At 40.3% G+C, this 21665-nt stretch overlaps 1 protein-coding gene across 1 annotated transcript; it reads right to left on the bottom strand.

Moving 5' to 3' along the window:
• Positions 1-4144: 4144 nt before the first annotated feature.
• SEPHS1 (selenophosphate synthetase 1) lies at positions 4145-20371 on the bottom strand. Its single transcript, XM_026688871.2, has 9 exons — positions 20017-20371; positions 14566-14823; positions 13993-14096; positions 13095-13202; positions 11657-11811; positions 10660-10750; positions 9542-9641; positions 7961-8173; positions 4145-5547 (listed from the first exon to the last, which is right to left on the bottom strand). The coding sequence occupies exons 2-9, from the start codon at positions 14756-14758 to the stop codon at positions 5333-5335; spliced, it is 1179 nt and encodes a 392-aa protein (XP_026544656.1). The 5' UTR covers positions 14759-14823; positions 20017-20371; the 3' UTR covers positions 4145-5332.
• Positions 20372-21665: the final 1294 nt, after the last annotated feature.

Here is a 21665-nt window from a genome sequence, read left to right as displayed (position 1 = left end):
AAAGACATTGAGACTTTGGAAAAAGTGCTGAGTAGAGCAACTGAGACGATTAAAGGCCTGGGGATGAAAACATATGAAGAACAGTTGCAGATTTTGGGCTTGGCCAGCCAAAGAAGGACAAGGGGTGACATGATAGCAATGTTCCAGTCTTTGAGGGGCTGCCCCAAAGAAGAGAGGGGTGAATCTATCTTCCAAAGCCCCAGAAGTCAGGAGAAGAAGCAATGGAGGGAAAATAACCAAGGAGAGAAGCAATCTAGAACTAAAGAGAAATTTCCTAACAGGGAGGTCAATTCACAGCTTGCCTTCAGGAAGTTGTGGCTGCTTCATCACTGGAGGCTTTGAAGAAGAGATTGGACAACCATCTGGAGTTGGACTAGAAGACCTCCAAGGTCCCTTCCAACTCTATTCTGGTGGATTCGATTGAACTGTATACTTTTAAAAGCATACAATGTCCCATTTTCCTTAGTATTTCTATTTTTCTCCTTATTCTTTTTTTGCATAAAAAGATAAATTGTACTTCTGAGAAAAGATGTTATAATAAAAATCGTCATTACAAAAATAAAAGAAAATTGATTTAGTAAGCTCTAGGGTGGGCTGTTCTTTTTTAAATACACTTTCAGTTCTCACTAAGAAATGGGTTGGAGTGAAATGTATCATCTTAATAGAAACCCTTCAATCTGGAAAGAAAAACATTGTGTTATCTAGATTCACAACTGTCTTTTTCATTTAAAAAAAAAAGACTTATTAATGCCATATCCAAATAACCTTGTTCTGTTCTGTTCCAAAATCCATTTTTCATGGTGTGCCATTAAAGTTGACAGAAGATTCTGATGAAGCAAAGAATTTATTAGAAAACTTCACACTATTTCTTACAGATTAAAAAAAAATCCAGAATATTTACTGTATCACGTTAATCAGTATAAAAATGCACACACTGCACCTAAAAAGATTTAATCAAAATTGCTATCTAAAGTTAATTCTGCACTTTAACCACCCTTTCATTATTCCTTATTCATTCCTTTCGCAGATTATCCATACAACACAAATTATAATCTGGCAATATTTGTGAGGTAACCAACCAGCTAGACTTTAATATGCTGATCCCTGCTTGTAACATTGCAATATAAAAGCCACAAAGTAAGTAATTTCAATTTGTAATTGAAAAGAGGACAGTCCTAATTACCTCTTCTCAGCCCTTTGGTTCATAATAAAATTTCAGTCAGGACAGAGTTGGAATTAATCAAGGATCACAGAACGTTTCAACATTTTCAAACTACTATCTCCTTTGGACTTTGCTAACTAAGAATTCAGTGGAAGCTGAAATTTAACATGCGTAAACTAGGGAAACTAATTTAGCTCTACGTTTACATGAAGATAGGTTGCAATTCTACCAAATTTGTCTTCTAAATGTCAATATCTAAATGAAAATATTTAGACGTTGAAAATGGATTCACTGATTTCAAAAGGGGTTTTGGCCCTTACATCTGAGATTCAAATATTGAACATCGATTCAGAATTTGTCCTTACCTGGTGAAGTGTTAAACATTTCAGAAACAGAATTAAGTATTTATTTTGATGATGTAGCTTTCAATTATTTTCCTCCATAAATAAATGAACAAGTATCATGTTTATGACTGCTTTGTTTAATTGGGTCCCTCTGTAGAGTATTAGGTCGTGTGAAAAACAGATCACACTTTAGGTCATATTTATGCAGAAGCATTGAACTAATTTAAGCACCTCTGTATATAAGCTCCGACACAAAGTATTATTGTTTTTAGGGGTATTTTTAAAAGATGCCCAGACACGTGATGGGACCGGGCTGTATATAAATCTGGCAAATAACTACATGTAGGGGGCATGCATAAGCGCATAATCCTGTCCCATTGTTTCTTTTTATTTTTCTTATATGCATCCATTTCATGTATTCATAACTATGTTTATACTTATACCTGTTATCTTATAATTGCCTGACAAAATAAAATAAAAAATAAATAAATAAATAAAAATTTTGCTGGCTCTGCTACATCCCTAGCAGAATCAAAAAACAAAGAATTACATATGGGAGAAAATCCCTTGATTATATTTCGAGTTTGAGAAGCCCTTCTGGAGAATAAATGACAAATCTCAAATCAACAAATCATTCAACTACAGAAGTCAGATTCCGTTATCGCTGAATTGGTAATTTATTCCACCGCATTTTCTGCAAAACACACAGGTCAAACATTACACTTTAAAAAAAAAAAAATGCTAGTTTGAAAAGGCTCTTTCTGAACATTAAAAAAACGGGGGGGAGATGGTGAAAAAAGAAATAAGGCGACTTGAAGACTTGGGTGCCAAGTAATCTTGGCAAAATCTGCTCTGTATTTCCAACTGCCCACTGTACACAATTAACCTCTGCCACCAAACAGCATGTGAGATTTGCTAAAATCATTTGCCACCCAGAAATTACTCAAGAGCTACTGCTAATTGTAAACCAAAGGATTGCTTGAGAGTATAAACGCCTTTTGCCAGGATGGGTAAAAAAGCACCGAGGAAGTTGATGAAAAGAGTTTAGCAAGCTACATAAACTATATTCGGAGTCATTCTGCATTGGTTGAAGGGTCCTTTGTGCTCTCTTGGGCTTGGCCGCTTCCTCACAGCTGCTGCTGTAGTTGGTGTGCTACGGTGATACTCCGCGGCCGTTACAATCGGGGGTTTCCGAAATATAGTATATCCCAGTATTGTCCTTCTCATAGATTGTGTTGCTTGGACAGGAAGTAGCCTTGGTTAATGACCGCAATTCAGCGCACCATTTAAGTTGCTAAGTGAGGAATCTGTTTTGAGTTTCGCCCCATGTGACGACTTCTCTCCACATTTGTTCAGGGACTCACTGCGACCGTCATAAATGTGAATGTAAATCACGTGACCCCCACGGGGGATGTTGCAACGGTCGCAAGTGTGGGAAAAGGCCACAAGTCCCTTTTTTCAGTGCCATTGTAACTTCGAATGGTCAGTAAACAAACCGCTGTTAAGTCTTGCACTGGTAATGGGGCGAGGCACTCTGATGAAATTGCGTGGGCATCCAGTTTGTAGATGTTTCAAGACATAAGAGTTGGAAGGGACCTTAGAGGTCTTCTAGTCCAACCCCCTGCATTTTCCTGATGTTGAGGGTTGTTGCAATACAAACAGCCCAATGAAGGAATTACCAAGAAACAACACTCCTGCCATCACGGACGGGGCATATAAAAAAGATATAAGATATATATATATAAAAAGAGAGAGCAAACCCCACTCCCTTCTAGCTTTGATGACGTTACCTGGTTGGGTAATGAAACATCTGCAAGAAAACAGTTGAAGCTTAGACAGCACCAAGGTTCGACCCTGAGCTACAAATATTCACTTACGTTTGTATTAATTTCCTATGTGTAGAAATTGTACAAGTTTCAATAACTGTGTATTCTCAAGTGGAGAAATACGGAATAGGAACTGAAATACACAGGAACTTTCATGTATATATATATATATTGCTGCTGTTTCTCTAAATATGGCACATGCCCTCACATGTGAAGTTTGTGTTTTAGAATCATATAATCACAATTTAAGGACAAGTTCACAACATGGAAGAGTGTAATACCAAATTATTGCATACAAAAAAAATAAAAAGGTTTAAAATCCAACCGCCAAAGAACACAAGTAGCTATATCTCCATTCAAAAGGGCCTGCTCCATGTATGGGATCTTCCAGAAAAACTTATCTAAATTTCAGATTCATTCATTCTTTCAAAACTATAAGCACAAGAAAAGGTTCTTATTGCAGAGATGCCCGTTACAATCTCCTTTTAAGACATTTTTATACATAAAACCCAACCAGATTAGAATACAGCTCTTCAGTAAAGACTTCAGAATCAGAAACATTTGCTGCATATGTGCAACTGTTAGCAGGAAGAGGTATTCATATGATGCATGATGCATGAATAGTCACATTTTACATTATGATACTGGGAATTAAACACTATTATTGCTTTAGACGAAAAACAAACCTTTTTTAAAAACAACTTAAGTGGTAGTTAATTTAAAGGTAGCAACCTGATTTAAACACTTCGTTCTCACTTCCCAGTATAGCTCAGGCATAAAAGTTAAAAAGTCATCCACTTGCACAAGAGCAATAAAAAAATTAAATATTTATTCAAATAATAAGCTTAAGTTCAGGCTGCAAAGTTGGCAACGTAGCTTTTAAACACATCCACAAAAAAGCGTGCACAAGAATGTAGGCCGAACAAAAATAACTAAGCATCGTACTAGACATCCGGTTTTTAAGAAAAGCAAAAAAATATAATCACTATACAAAATATAAAATGTATTAAACACTACCATCCACAGAACAGGGTTGTTTTGTTTTTTTAAATTGGTTATAGTTTTAAAATTGTTTGTGTAATTATATAGAGAGTTGTAAATGATGATCGAATACCCTTCCGTTGGCAATATTCTGCTGCTTCTCAGCGCACCGCATCCCTGCTGAAAACTTATTTATAGTGTTTATACCATCGATAAAAAGGAAGCGATTATCGGTAATACAAAAGTAAACATTGTCTGAGCTACAAAGAACACAACTACTCCTTCCTTCGCACTCTGCCAAGTGCTCTTCGTGCAAACGCAGAACTCGTGTGTTTCTGGTACTACCACGTTATGTCCGAGGCCACAGATTTTCATGGAGAGGACAACTAAAAATCGTACAAATGAAAAGACGGAACGAAGGTAGGCATGCAACCCTCTTGGCTTCCGGGTTCAGCTCCTTGTGCATCAAACATTTTATTGCCTTCTGGAATTTCATTCAAGGCATCCGAAATTAGAGCTATTGATAAATATACATGTAGCCCCCCCGAAAAAAAACCCAGTTATTTATTTTTTTTAAAAAGGACACAAACTGCATTTGATTACCACGGTGGGCAATGCCTGCGCTACGTGAAAGCACCTTTAAAAAAAAGAGCCCGTGTGGCGAGAGATTCAATGTCTAAAGATTCAAAATGAATCAACAGTATTGGATAACAATATCATTCTCAACTCAGAAGCTGCCTCGAGACAGGAGCATCTTCAGTTCATGTAACAGGAAAAAGAAAAGGGAGAAAAAAAGAAGGTGGGGGATGAGGCAAGAGGGTTATATTCACTCGCTCCAACCGACCTAAGGCCACCAGATTTGCAGACACAATGTGTTTCTTCTCTCTCTTTCTTTTTACACAGTTCTTTAGGCTGTAAGATGATAAAGGAAATAGATCTATTTTTTGTTTTTGTTTTTTTAAAAAAATGAAACAAAACAAAACAAAACAAAACAAAAAAAATAACTATTTCGTCTAGGATTAAGAAGCTGCCCCGGGTGTCGGGTTTACGTTCTGAGTGGCTACTTGGGGCGCGACTTCGATGATTCGAGGCTTGTCTATAATCCTGGCCGTGCGGTTTCCCTTTTCTACAATCCCAATAATCCATGCCTGGTGACCTTCGCCGTATTTTGGAGACTTGATCTCGGCACAGAACCGTGCCGCTTGTTCCCGTGGTAAGCAGATAAGGAGGCCTCCTGCAGAAGGAGAAGAAAGGATGGCATTAGCTCTCGTTCACAGGGTCAAATCGAAGTTGCTGCCTGGCTTACTCGGATTTTTAACCGTTATTTACTAATTAAACTTGTTTGGCCCTCACCCAGAAGTTGTGGCGGTCCTTTTCTTCCTGCCTTAATCCAAATGATTGTTTCCAAGGCAGCTTAGAAGAACAGAGTTGGAAGGGACCTTGGAGGTCTTCTAGCCCAACCCCCTGCTTAGGCAGGAAACCCTACACAACTTCAGACAAATGGTTATCCAATCTCTTCCTATAAACCTCGTGATGGAACAGCCACAACTTCTGGAGGCAAAGAGTTCCACTGATTAATTGTTCTCACTGTCAGGAAATTTCTCCTTAGCTCTAGCTTGTTTCTCTCCTTGATTAGTTTCCACCCCCTCTTTATACCTGGGATCTCATTGCAGCCTTCTGCGCAATAGTCTCCTCCTTACTAAAGCAACCAGCTCTTGCGTTGAATGCTGCTTTCAGATGGGGTCCACAGAATGAAGCAGCCAGATGGGGACAAATTCTCAACGGAATGCTGCAGGGCTTAGTGCGATTCCCAAACTTTTTTCTATCTATCCGTGACTTGGATCAGGTCTGCAGGTGACTGGGAGAAATGGCTGATATTTGGCAGGAGATTACGAACAAGTAATCTAGACAGGCCTTTAGCAACAGGATTAAAAAGAACAGGGTGGAAGTGAACAGGGAAAACCGTGAAGTGAGCCAGTAGGCCAAAGTAGCTGGTAAAAAGGCAAATGCTGCCTTGGGATGGATTAATACAACATGAAGCCCAAATCATTCACAGTATAATTGTTCTGTTCTACTTCTCCCTGATCAAACCCTGTTTGCAATATTAAAGTTGGGTTCTGGGGGAAGTGACAAATTGGGAGAAAATCTTGAGAAAGCCACTAAGTTGAGTGGTATGGAATCCAAACCCCATCAGGAAGATACGTAGAAACAATGCCTACGGTATAATTGCTAATTCCTAATTTATATAATTTAATACAATGAAAACTTATAATTTAAACATTTAATGGCAATGCCTATTCGTCCAGTAAGCACCCAATTCAAAGGAATACAAATTATCAGCATTGATCATTCTGAAGTGTGGACAATCTACTATTACAACTTTAAATGCAAAGCAATGTCAACACACAGAGTCAGAAAAGGCAACAATTAGGAATTTGTTTTGCGGGGCAGAATTTCTGACTTGCACAACACTACTTCTTTTGTGTATATAGCCAAGTGTACATCTGTTAAATGCAGATTTTTTTTCAGCACAGGTTTCCAATATAGTCTAGTTGTTTGGGTTTATCTGAGGAAACAGCGCCATCCTCTGACCATTTACAAGAATCTCTAAGGAACCAATTTATAATGACAACTGTGTGGCACGGACATCCTGGGATAATGTGTTACACACATTTTCTTTCACAAGTCTTCCATTTGTAACAGCACAAAGGATCTCAAAATTATGAAAATTCAGTTGATCTGAAAGGTGATTATTATTTTTTACGCAGGTATTTTGGAGAACAAGAAATCAGCTTCACTATATAAATTTGATCAATCAATCAATTAAATTCTAGCACTGGAATCAACCAGAATGGCCGGGAACAGAATTGCCAGGACTTTGATCAGGAAGCACCGATAATATTCCAGCTGGTAAGAATCACAAACTGAACTACACACACAAAAGACATTGGAAGCTCTGGCATTTCACTGGCATTCTGGATTGCCTATGGTTCGTTTTTACGTATTTATTTTTTATGTCATCCACACTATCAATTGGGCCTGTTCCCGAGAAGCTTTTGCAAAGAAAACCTGGATATTTTAAAATCTTTTTTCATCAAACAGAAGGTCGAGGAATCGTGTTCCATTTCTTTAATGAGTGGTATTATTTTATTTATTTATCTATTTTATTGTATTATTTATCTATTTTAGTCGCAAAGGTAGAGTGAGGCCTCTGCCTCCTGACTCTCGCTATTGAACTGAAATGCCAAGGGAACGAAACCTACATGGCAACAGAATGAGAAGTGCTTTTTCTTTGTTAGCTGCCTAGACATTTTATCCCTTTCATCTTTGACCCTATTTAGGAAGCTACAAGGCACTGTTAGGGGGACTGGCATGGCCCTGTGTTCTGAAGACCGAATCGTGGAGCGGCTGACAGGATGGCTGGATTGCACTGTGAAGGGTTTGGCCGTAGGGGCTTCCTATTCCAGGCAGACATGTTTTCAGAGAGGGGTGATCTCCCCAGGGTCTGCATCTAATGAGGAGATGGATCAAATTTCCTACTGTGGAAGATGAGACAGCCGGTTCATATCCCTCATATTCCAGGGAGGAGCGTGTTCCTATTGGAGAGAGATTCAGGGCCAGAGTTGCAGACATGTATATATATTTACCCGAAGTTTCTGGACAAGTCCCGTGCATAAGACCAAACATATTCCCACAAGCTTTGCTAACTGCAGCCATTTTGGCAAGAACAGGGAGGTTGTGGATAACGAAGGAGACTTCGTTGCGTTGCTGCTTTGCTAGATTCTGTGCGTGGCCCAGGATGCCGAAGCCTGTGATGTCCGTGGCTGCATGAGCATTGAACGTATGCATGAGCCCTGCAGCTTGAGAGGAGAGAAAGAGAGGGAAAGGGTTACGCACCTTCAGAATTCAGCCCATCCCTCAGAATTAAATCAGAGTTTATATTGCCAGCTCCCTTCAAATAAAGCTGAAGAAATGGCGTAGGGTCTCCTGCTTGGGTAGGGGGATCGGACTAGATGACCTACAAGGTCCCTTCCAACTCGGTTAATCTGTCTGTTAAAGTTAACTAGAATAAAACTTCTTCAGGAGGAAAAAAAAAACATACATTCCCACATATGGACGGTCCATTCCTGATCTCCTTTTGGCAAAATCGTTTGGAAATACTGTCCCATCTCAGAAGATTTATAGCTTTTTTTTTAAAAAAAAATCCAATTGCAGTTAAAGAGTGGGATAGGCCTGAATTTTCTGATAATGCATCGTAGATATTTTTTTCTTTTTCCTTGCCAAACATTCATTTCCAATTGCAACCTGAATTGCATTTTCTTCTTCGGAAAACATTACGACCATGCTATATATAAATGGTTTGCTTCTATAGTAACAGATGAGAAAAAAGTGTGTGTGTGTGTGTGAGAGAGAGAGAGAGAGAGAGAGAGGGAGGGAGGGAGGGAGGGAGGGAGGGAGGGGTGTGGAGACACAAAGAAAGTGACTGACTCCCACCAGGGACTGCTTGAACAAGCCCACAGATTTTTCTGGGCTACGTTTTTAGAAATGGCTTGCACTGCTTCTTCCTTTCAAGTTGAAAGGAAGTGGCTGGCCCTAAGACATCCGGCAGCATGAAGGCAGGACTAAAACTCATACCCTCCAGGTTTCTTGGTCCAGAGGCCTCTACAGCTGCATCCATGTGTGTCTTTCTTCTATAGCTGGAAACATTGTACAGGTAGTCCTGGACTTATGACCATAACAGAGCCCAACATTTCTGTTGCTAAGTGAGATGTTTGTTAAGTGAGTTTTGCTCCATTTTACGGCTTTCCTGGCCAGAGTCGTGACATGAATCACGGCCGTTGTTAAGTTTTCCACACGGTTGATAAAGTGGATCTGGCTTCCCCGCTGGCTTTGCTTATCAGAAGGGCGCAGAAGGGGATCACGTGATCTTGGGACACAGCAATGGTCATAAACATGAACCAGTTGCCGAGTGTCTGAATTTGGATCACGTGATCTGGATGCTGAAATGGTCGTCAAGTGTGAAAAACGGCCCTTAGTCATCTTTTTTTTTCTCCCAGTGCCGTTTTAACTAAGTGAACTGTTGTAAGTCGAGGACTATCTGTACACCATTCCAGAGAGCCACCTTAACCACCTGACTTCCTAGCAATCTAAATAGATCTGTGCCCTGCAGACCCTGTTTTTCCCCCCCTGGTCGCTGACCGAAACGAACTGGCCACCTGTTCCCTTACCTGTCCTGTTGAGTCTTGCCATGTTCATCATTGCTTCTTGATAGGCAAGTTCCACGTCTTCTTGTGTCACGACCAGCTTGATTTTATTCCATTTTTCTGGCTAAGGCACAGAAGGAAAGAGAAAGGCTACATACAGCTATTTCGGGGTATTTTACTTTATATCTACCTACCTACCTACCTACCTACCTACCTACCTACCCACCCACCCATCTATCTATCTATCTATCTATCTATCTATCTATCTATCTATCTATCTATCTATCTATCATCTATCTATATGTGTGTGTGTATATATGTATATGTACACACACACACACACACACACGTCGGTTACTTCTTATCCTTTCCTGATAATCTTAGGATGGGATTTGGCACTCACTAGCAGCATGCTAGCATAGTCTTCTTACTGAACGCTCAAGATTTATTTCTTGGTTGCACACTAATTCAAGCCCATCAATCTACACGTGCAGTTATTATTTGAATAGCATTAACTGCCGATTCTCCCAACTTGAAGGAATCCTTTGAAGCATTTCCTGCTGCATTTTGATTTTTACTATCGGAACAGCCACAATCAGAACATCCCTTTTGTTTATAAACGGATTCTGCTTAACTGATTTTTCGGTTTGCTGGGTGAGGACCAAAGACAAAAGTGTAGGGTCTGCTTGGCTGTGTGTGTGTGGGGTGGGGGGTGGGGGGTGGGGTGAGTTGGACTAGAAGACCTATAAGGTCCCTTCCAACTCTGTCAATTAGCAGCATCTGAAACAGAGTTTCAGAATGTATTTTATTTCCATGACGAATTTCTAATTGCAAACTAGAAAAACAGGATTATCTTACTGCTTTTCTACACTTCCTCTTCTTCAATAAATTTTGCTTCAAGTACACTAAAAAGTGTTTTCCTGAAACAGATTTCTACACAGTCAATGTACATCCAGAAATTTGTTTTTACAATGACACTTTTATCTCCAGATATTTAATGTATGTGAAAAGAATATAAACCAACAGAACAGGTTGGTATTAAGTAAATTACATTTAGCCTACTTTGTTCAAAGTTTGGCATAGCTTAGTCCCAGATAGGGGCTGCCCCTTTGCTGGATTTATATTTAAAGTGATTTACTTACGATGTCTAACCACTGATGGACAGCTACAGCTACTTGTGTTCCCAATGGCTTGGTTAACACCAGCACATCTCCCGGGACTGCATTATCTGGCCTAGAAGTAATGAACATATATTATTAAAAAGCACACACCCCATCATTATTTTTCAGTAATTATTCCACCAAAGTTTATTTTAATATTATCCAGAGATCTTATTTAAAATAAAATGAACACAACCAAAAAAGGCACTCATTTAGTTACCATATCTTAAATGAGTACTTTTTTTCATGTATCAAAATATATATAATGAAGATTATTGGTAGATTTTTATCTGAGCCACATTTAATGCTAATATGACAATTTTGCCCTAAAAGTAAATTGTTACTACTTTCAGTGTCTGTTACTTCTATTAAAAAACAACAACAACTTCTGGATAAGATTTTGTTGCCTTTATTTTAGACACTAAAAATAAGACAGATTTTCAGAGCTCGGGTTTTAACAGCTGGAATCATTAAATGATTTACAGTCACACTGGTTTTCCAACTTGGATGAAATAGATCAGTTTCCTACATGGGGCTCATCAATATAACCCCATATATATTAAAAACTCAATATAACCCCATATATTGTAGAACTGCTACCACAATGAGTTCTAAAGTTATCATTGAATCTGCAATGTGATTTTTTTGTTTTATTTACAGCATTATTTTAATCCAAACACTGAATACTGCAAATCATAGTTGATTATTTGGCATCAAATATGAGCCTGACCAAGTGTAACTTTTTAAATAAGTCATGATTAAGCCAATTATGGCTTTGCAAGGTGAATCTTAATACATTTGTAAAGCTTCACCAGGAAAATATGCATTGTTATTAACATCCCCAGTCCAGAGCCAAAGGCAAGCATTTAATTTCCTTAAATTGAACAACACATAAAAGAAACAATTCAGAATTTTAGAAGTAGCTACCTCTTTTAACACTTTCAGCACCTTTTCCTTGGCATAAAATGCTCCAACTTACATTATAAACTCATTAGGCTGACAGACAGTTGTGGCCACTCCTCCTAAAACAATCCAAGGGTTTAATACTGTTTGACCACCAGTCACTGATGTTCCTGCCTCTTCTGCAGCATCTTTAAATCCTTGGATAATTAGAGGCATGATTTTATCTCTTTCCTTCAGACAAAGAAATGAAAACAAAAGTAGGAAAAATCAATTGCCTAGTCAAGCATCTACTGAATACATAAACAGCTTACAAGCCATCCCAAAGAAATTCATAATTCCACAACTGTTAAAAGTTGAATCATCCCCTCACACCTGCGTATGTACATGTAGAAATAGTCTACTAACAGAAACTTATTACTTCCTTGAAACCCTGTAAAGTTAAAAGAGCAGGATATCAATAAGTTCCACTCAAAATGTTGGATGAGGCCCAGTTCTCACAAACTACATAAGAACAGCCAAGTTTGGTAAATTCTTCCTTATAGCAAAGCAACTTCCCCGTTTTTTTGACTGGTTTGGTGGAGGGTGGTTTTTCCATGGACCGTATGTGTGTGTGGTTTTACACGCTGCCTGGATCCTGCACATGTATGGATGGAGCTTCACTCACTTGTGCGCTGTGGTGCCGGTGCGTGATCTGGGGTTGGGTGCCCCTTTAGTAAAGTACCTCACAGGGTTTCCAAACCGTTCAACAGAGTTTGGAGAAACGTTTTATTTGGAAATTGCAAGGGAATCTGGCAAAAATGTGCAACAAACCTTTTAGTTATTTTATTCCAGCTGGATTGAAGCTAGTTCTCCAACTGAAAAAAATTCTTATGAATAAGCAAACCATATTATGGCTTAGGAGAGCTAACCAGAGTAGAGCTTTAATGACGAGTTATCCTTAGAGAGTTTGTGCAACAAACTTGGTAAAATGCACAGTGGTTTACTGAAGTGTCTGATCCCAACTCCTGTTGCAACTTTCTAGCATAAGTTACTAGAAATGTTAGCAAAAGATGAGATGATTGTTGACTCAATTATTTCAAACTTTCTTGTGCGACTTCCCCCCAAATTTGATGAGAAATCATGAAAATATCTTTTGGTTTAATTCAGATCTAGAACTTAAATGAAATAACAGGCATTAGAGTAAACACCCTTACAAGGTATTTGATTATCCGTTCTGAAAAATATGTAGTGAATTGTTAAAATTGTAAGGGTCTGTTTTGCCTTTCATGATTTTGAACTGTTTGAATATAATGATCACACCAGAATCGATACTTTTAGTCATTTTTAGAATTTTCAAGGGCGGTAATGTAAGCAAGAGTAACTAATAATCGAAAGAGCAGAGGTGGACAATTGGCAGATTTAGGATTATAGATGCTTGAAATACCATTTATTGGTATTGTTCAGATTAATGTTAATTTATAGGTACACAGAATAACATATTCGAATTTCTGATCATCACAATTAAAGGAACTTACCCTGTCTGTCATTTTATTACTGATACCCAGAAGCATCAACATATTGTCACATTCGGTGACTCCCATGGCATAGAGATCACTAAGGACATTGGCACATGCGATGCGTCCCTGGAAAAAACAACACACACCATTCTCATTGAATTGCTGTTTTAAGGCTTAACTTGCTTCCCAAGCTAATCTTAAAAAGAGACTGGGTGAGGCCAAGAAATCTACCAACTGAAATTTGAGGGAGGGCAGATGGAAAAAGCAACTGTAATGAATGAAAGAAATAACAGGACTGCTATTACTATTGCATTTAGCTCTGTTGTATATTGAGCAGACTAACCAATGCACCAAACAGAAATTCTTTGTATATTATCTTCCACTGGATAAAGTAGTACATCCTGATTTTTAAAAAAATTGTTAAAACCTTTCTCTCCGAGTTTAGATGAACACAGTAGAATATTACTGAATTCCTTATACAGCCGTACCTCATCGTTAACTTGTTCCGGGATGAGTACCCAAAAACAGTGAGTACCAAACAATTTTTTCCCATAAGGAATAATGAAGTGTGATTCATAAGCCAGCTGACAGCAACAAGTTCTAGCTTGTGTGTTGATTACTAAACAAACAATGAGTACAAATTTTTCACATAAAAATGCATTGAGTACCAAGGTAGCACCGTGTAAGGCCTTCATTCATTTACTTAGAGTAGAAATAATATAAATGCTCAAACCAAGATCAGTCCCCACCTGCGGGAGTGGGGGGGGGAATTTCTTCAAAGGCCTGGTAATTCCAGACAAAACTGAGAAAGACTAAATAAACCAAAGCCAGGTGAAATCGATAGTCTGACATCCATCCCCATTCCTCCAAAGTTCTTATTTGACAAAAAGGTGACCAACGTTTTAAGACATCATACCATCATATAGGGGTCGTCCACAATGGGATAAATGTAGTCTGTTGTCTGGACCAAAGACAGACCTCCGTGTCTCAAAGGAATAACGCAAGTATCCATGCCAATTCCTGTAATAAAAGTAACTCACTTTATTTTTCAGGATATTGGGCTGTTCTTCTAATTGCCTATTTCTACATATTCCGAGCAGACAAGGTAATCCAAACTGTGCATATCCTACCCTAGTGAGACTATGAAAACACTGAATGGTAGTTCGGTGTTTCTTTTCTCATTGATGCGGCCGCATTCTTCAACGCTGTCTTCCCAAGGACTCTTCACAGAAAGAGTCTAACGTGCACTAGGCTACATAATGATTATACAGGCAGTCCTTGACTTACGACCACCATCGACCCCAAAATTTATGTTGCTAAGTGAAATACTTGAGTTTTGCTCTGTTTTATGACCTTTCTTGCCACATTTGCAGTCGTTCAATTAGTAACACGGTTGCCAAGTGAATCTGGCTTCCCCACTGAAGGGGTCGCAAAAGGGGATCACATCTGAGACCTAAGAAATCATTATAACCAGTAAAAGGTTTCTTACCCAATCTTGGCATAACAGCCCCCAAAAACTGTTCATCTTCTTGGAAATGATTTTCTTGTAAAGATTCGAGCAATTTCTGCAAAATGTCCTGAGGCACTTTACAGCCGGTGCCTTTAAGTTCCGTGAAACGGGTTAACCGAAAACTTTTGTCAAGTTCGTAACTTTCTGGATTAAAGGACTCTCGAACAGACATGATTCTCACACGGTTAGTAACGGCAGATTTTCTTTTTCTTTATGAAATAGGTTGGACTTGTTATCCTAGGTTTTAAAAAAAATACAAACATATAGCATAAAAGTTGTCTTTCATACAGTCGCATACTCTACATAAAAATGTGATCTCCCAACTGTTTTTGTATAGAAAATACATCAAAATTCTTCCTGAAACGGCCTATTAGATTTAATTTCGGCTGCTAAATTGTAGAGCGACAATCCAGCGGAGTTAAATCCCAATGAAACAATTGTGATCTTACTATATGTAATTACAAACTGATTTTTGTTCTTAATCTTTGCATAATATAATTTAGAAATAAAAGGCCATATGAAACTCCTTATGAACACCAAAATGCAACGCCTATTCAAGCAGTAGGCATTTTTCTTTTCAGTTAGCCTGTACTCCTTTTGTAGATGTTAATCCATACCAAACTGTGATGATTGAAATGAATTGTTGAGAACACTCCAAATACAGACCAAGACCAATTCAATTTAACTTAGTGCATGAATGTGGAATTATCAAGGGTTGACAAGGAGAAGAGCAATGAAGTCACAGACAAATGAATTATTGATGGTCACATCAGAATAATTCAGAAGCCTTATGAAGATATTTTGTTAAAACATAGAAACAAAAACAGCTTTAAAGAAGATAAACAAAGGTTCAAAACTTGGTAAATCTTGCATTTAATTCACACCAGCAGTTGAGGAACCAGCCATACATTGTTTTTGGTTGTTTCTTTAAAACATTCCTGGTAACATTCTGTCTCCGTGGTAAGGACCACATCTATCGTATTCTCTTCTCCACTCACACTGAGAATGCCCCATCAGTAACATTTGGTTTTGCCTAAAGTAAGTTTCAATTTGTTTGCCCGACATATATATCCAGAATTTCAGTCATCTTTTCACCATCTTTTTTTGGTTTTTCACTGCATACTTGGAATTAGAAATAATTTGTACAATGATGGCATTTTAGTCCAAGCTTATGGATTATTTCTTCCAGCAGTTTAAGTGAAATAAAGAATGCCCCGAAGGATGCCAATCATGTCAATTTAGGATCTATACCATCTATCAATAGGACTCAATAATTTGCTAAACTATGACAAGAAGATAAGCTGGAATGGATCCATCGAATCCTAGAAAATCAATCTTCTTCAAGACTGTCTGAAAAATGACAGCTACCAGATGATTCTAGACCTTGATGTCAAACAATATAGTGGCTACACCCATTACTTGAAACTAGGGCACTGGATGTGAACCATTTTGTAGAACATTCTATAATGGTAAAGGCCAAACAGGTTTTCAAAACTGGAATGTTGACCCAATGGGCCAGCAATAAACTATTTGGAAAACTATCAGTCAACCTGTACATCAAATGGGGGCAGAAAATACACTTTTCTTGCCACATTCTTGGTGATAGTGCTATGTGCTAACTGCCTCTTCAGTTTGATTATATTTGTTAGATCATCATTTTATCTGCCTTGCTGGCTAGCCAATTCTGTTATTCAGAAGGGGAAATAGTGGCTTCTCCTTCTTTTCCTAAATTGTTAAAAAAAAAGGTGGGGGAAAGTGAGTTATGGCTACAAACATGGTTGACACATCATTCAAAAATGCCATTAAACTGGGTCAGTCTTTAGTTCCTTCCTTTTTCTGACACTGGATAACCATGGAATTTCATAGATATTTGAGAATAGTGGCAGACTGTTTGTGACCAGGGTTCACGGTTTGTTTGCTTTCTTCTCTCCCCCTCTCCCCTCCATCTTTTGTCTCAGGATAGTTAGCATATTTTATTTAATCCACCCATACCCAAAATACTGACCAATCCATTTTCTATTTTGAATGCAAATGACTGCTTCTCCATGGTTTGTGGATGAACCCAATTTACTAAACATAAACAGTAAATTGGCTAGTGAATAAGCGACAATAGGCTACATTCACTCAATTCATTAAGCCTGGGATGGACAACTTTCTTATGGTTAATGGATGCAGTTAAAATGGAACAAAGAACAGGTTTGGCGATTTTTAAAGGGGATTTTTAATTCACACCAAACACCAAAAAATGCAAATACTTTGATTCCATTTATTTTAGAGGTAGATTGGAGTCCACACAACGCTGCAGATTCCTCCCCCCCCTTAATTTTGATATTCTATGTTGTGAGCTCTGCCAGTGTGTGGATAAAATAAGTGTGTACTGCTGCTTTTGGATACTGTTTATTCAATCATTGTTAAGTCTGAATGCTTAAGTTAACAATTCCCTTTACTGTAGTGAGTTGTAGTAAAATATTTGAAATAATTAATCCCTATTCATCCATTAGAAACCACTATCACCCAAACGTTGAGTCCCCAATGCATGTATTTTGCTGTTAGGGTTATGGTTGTGAAAAGATCCTTTGTGAGTTTAGAGAACCAGAGGAACAGAGAATACCCAGGGAAAACAATGAACATGAACAGCCAAGTATGACTGCTTCAGACAGGGCCACAAGTAATATCGAACTGGAGCCTGTATCAAGATTGGTATTGATGTCTCCCCTAGATAAAACTGTTCCAGAGCATCACAAACTCTGGAAACACTACTCAGTTATGGGTACCTGGTCAAGTATCTAAATAGATGTAACTCTATTGCAAATTAAAAGTCTGAATGAACATTACACTGCAGATTAGTTATGGCAATCGATAAGTTACTATTTTGTGTTAATAACTGCTTAAGTGAACAATTTGTTTCATTCCACAATCAAGAGGGGGAAAACATTTTTCTAGTTTACAGAAAACACAACATCGTTACTTTCTGGTTTGCTAAAGTAGCTCACATAAATAGGTATTTGTATAAATAAGTCATTAGTTGAACATCAAAATAATCTCCCAATACTTGTGAATGTAGTAATCACATACTTTAATTAAATTCAATTAAAACTCCTTCCAATAAATGTCAGAGTTGTAAAATACTTGAAATCCCAATCACAGAAATGTTTAGGAGAAAACGTTACTGAGTTGCACCAGGTAAATCGGTAAATGGAATACAATCGAAATACTTCAATGAAGGAAGTGATACTTGTAATTAAAACTATATGAATACGAATATGAATTTAAAGTGAGAGCTTAATACATTTTAAGAGACTAGTTAAATATCAAAGAGACAATTACATAAAAGTTTACATTCAGCTGGATCATGCCACAGTACAGCTGAAGTTTTAAATATCTCAGACTAATAAACAGGAGCAATATTTTAACAATTTTCTTCTCTTTCCCAAATGAGGCACCACCATTCCTTTACAAAACACTCTAGATAAAGGAAGCTCTTCATGACCAGAGGCCCTGTAGACATATGAGAGTAATGGAGCTCCTAGGCGTTATACACGGGCAATATTACAAACACTTCAGGAATGTAACAAAATTTTGGTGAGATGACTACAGAATTCCAAGTATGTCATCCTGGCTCTCAATTGAAGGATGGACACAAACACAGAGCTTATATAATACTTTTGGCTAAAATGTACATTAGAGGGACCCCAAGCGACTGAGAGAACCCGGCAAACCAGGCCCCAAAGGTGCCTTTTCCCCCCAAAGGCAATGGGATTTTCTTGTTTCTTTTTCCTCGAAAATGTTTTGCTTTTCAGCAAAGAAGCTTCTTCAGTTCAGTTCAGTTCAATAAATTGGGAAGCCCATGGAGATTCTCAATCATCCAAGTCATGATTGTGCCAAAGGTGCTTTTTTCCAAAAGGCAACTGGACTTTGCTTTTCTTTCTTTGAAAACAGAAGTTTAGAACTGAAGAAGCTTCTAAAGTAAAGCATTTTCCAGGGAAAAAAGAACCAAAAAATGTCCAATACAGATAGTCCTCAACTCATGACCACAATTGAGCCCAAAATTTCTGTTGCTAAGTGAGACATTTGTTAACTGAATTTCGCCCCATGTTACCACCTTTCTTGCCACAGTTAAGGGAAATCGCTGCAGTTCTTAAGTGAGTCACACGGTTGTTAAGTGAATCTGGCTTCCCCATTGCTTGCCAGGTCGCAAAGGGGGATCAATGACTCGTGGACACGGCAACCGTCATAAATATGCGTCAGTTGCCAAGTGGTTGAGTTGCTATTACGTGACCATGGGGATGCTGCAATGTTTCTGTGAAAAACGATCCTGAATCCCTTCTTTCAGTGCCCTTGTATCTTTGAATGGTCACTAAACAAACTGCTGTAAATCAAGGACTACCTCGATTCACAAGAAAGTCCAGTTGCCTTTTGGGGAAAAAGCACCTTTGGGACAACCACGACTTTTGAAGATTGAGGCTCCCCGTAGGCATCCCAACTTATTGAATTGAATTGAAGAAGCTTCTTGGCTGAAAAACAAAACCTTTTCAAGGAAGAAGAAGAAAACCCTGGCAAAAAAGTCCATTTGCCTTTTGGAAGAAAAGCACAATAGAATAGAATGCAGAATAGAAATAGAATAGTAGAGTTGGAAGGGACCTGGGGGTCATCTAGTCCAACCCCCCCCTGGCACAACCTTTGAGACACCAGGACATGGATGCCCGAGACTCTCTATAGACCAGGCAAAGCCGGGTTCTTCTGGTCATTGATTATGGGTCTGGTTCTTCTGGTGTTCCCACGACCCGCTTAATCCGGAGTCTCTCCGAAGCAAAAGCCAGGCGGGAAGTCCTTGCCCTGCCTTTGGCGGAAGCGGGAAGCCCAGCAGCCCCGGCCGCCAGGACCCCAACCGAGGGCGGCAGAAGCCCCTTCCATCCACTCCCGCCCGCCCCTCCATCCACCGCCTTCTCAGCGTCGCCAGCGAGCCGGATCGTCCCATTTCTTCCCAACTCGGGCGGGGGGAAGGGGCGGGGCTTCGACCCTCGCTCCTCCTCCCCCCGAGGGGCGTGGCCGCGGCGGAGAAAGAGCGGCGCGAGCCAAGTTAAGGCTCGCGCTCCGGGCGTTCCAGGCGCACAGCGCACGCGCGAGGCCTCCCGCTCACCTACCCCCCACCCCTCCCCGCCCGTCGGGGAGGGAGTGAGGGGGAAAAAAGGAAAGATGTCGGAGGGCGGAAAGATTAACCTCTTCCCCTCCGGAGGCGGCCAAGATTTTTTTTTTAAAGGAGCGCCTTCTTTAAGGGGCCCCTCCGGGCTTTCCTCACACACGCCCCCTCCGGCTTCTTCCCGCGCGCTTTCCCCACCCCACACATACCCTGGGGGGGCGCGTTCCACTTTAAGCGCACCTCCTCTCCTCTCTCTCTCTCTCACCCCACCTTCGCGGCCTTCTCCTTACCGCGTCTCGGCTGCTCTCCCGCCCGCCGACGGGACTCCCCGCGCCGCTCCGGCTTGCCCCACTCCGTCCCACAATGCACCGGGGCGCCTGGCCGGCCCCGGCTCGCGCTCGCCCTCTCCCCTCAGCGCCGCCTCAGTTGCAGGAGGAGGAAGGGGGAGAGAGAGAGAGAGGCGAGAGAGGAGCGACGAGTCGGGCACGAGGGGGTTAATCTTCCCCGCCTCCTTCCCCTCCTTCAAACGGCCATGGGGGGGGGAGCAGAGACTAACGGCTGCGCCCAAGTGCCGCCTCGGAAGGGGGGGGAGGGAGGGGGGAGGGTGCCGCCCCCCTCCCTGCGCACGCGCACGCACGCCGGGACGCCCACGCGCGGGGGAACCCCCCCCCAGGGCGCCTGTGTACGAAAAAGGCGGGAAACGCTGAGGCGGCTCGAGCTTGGGAAGGGCGGGGCGGGGTAAAGGCGGTCGCCTCAGGGGAGACGTTCTCTTCACACACGCGCGCACACAAGCCCCGCCCGCTTTTTGCGGGGTTGGGAGGCCCCCAGGTGATCCTGGGTTTCTAATTGCAACTAAGGGGGGAAATGATCATGATAATAACAACAATAACAGCAATAAAAATAATAATACAGGCTTCCCACCATGATTGGGAGCCCCCAATTTATGTCACTAAGCGAGACACATTTCTTTTTGCACCATTTTACAACTTTCCTTGCAGCAGTTAAGTGAATTGTTGGGGGGGTTTAAGTTAGTGACATGTGAACCTGGCTTCCCTGTTGGCTCTGCTTGTCAGAAGGTTGCAAGGGGGGAGGGAAATCACATGACCAGTCATAAATAGGAATCAATGGAAGGGAAGTGCTGCAACTGTCATAAGTGTGAAAAATGGTCATAGGTCACTTTTTTGGCGTCCTCCCTCCCCTCCAAGGCTGTTGTAACTTTGGTCCCTAAGTAAACTGTTGTAAGGAGACTAAGAAAAGGAAAGGAAGAAGGAAAGAGATGGGAAAGAAGGAAATGGGGAAGGAAGGAAGGAAGGAAGGAAGGAAGGAAGGAAGGAAGGTGAGAGGTATGGAGATGAGAAATGATGGATAGATGAAGGAAGGAAGGAAGGCATGTAGATGACAGATGAGAGGGATGATAGATGGATAGAGAAAAGGAAGGAAAGGAGATATATAGATGAGAGAAGACACAAAGACGATAGATGATGAATGGAGGAAGGAAGATGATAGGTATGGAGATGAGAGATGATGGATAGATAGAAAAAGAAATGAAGGAAGGTAGGTATGGAGATGATAGATGAGAGGGATGATGGATAGATAGAGAAAAGGAAGGAAAAGATAGGTATGGAGATGTGAGGAAGGAAGGAAGGTATGCAGATGAGAGAGGGATGATGGATAGAGAAAAGGAAGGAAGGAAAAGGTATGGAGATGAGCGAGATGAGATGATGGATACATAGAGAAATGAAGGAAGGAAGGTATATAGATGATAGATGAGAGGGATGATGGATAGATAGAGAAAAGGAAGGAAAAGATAGGTTGAGAGATGAGAAAGATGATAGATGATGGATAGAGGAAGTAAGGAAGTTATGTAGATGAGAGGGATGATAGATGGATAGAGGAAGGAAGGAAGATGATAGTAGTTATGGAGATGAGAGATGAGAGA

The sequence above is a fragment of the Notechis scutatus genome, chromosome 6, assembly GCF_049901735.1.
Source record: "Notechis scutatus isolate UNSWTSFEM ecotype Mainland chromosome 6, rNotScu1.2, whole genome shotgun sequence".
In the NCBI taxonomy this organism is placed as follows: Eukaryota; Metazoa; Chordata; class Lepidosauria; order Squamata; family Elapidae; genus Notechis; species Notechis scutatus.
Note: the sequence above shows the minus strand (reverse complement) of the source record. Positions and strands in the feature narration are given on the sequence as shown.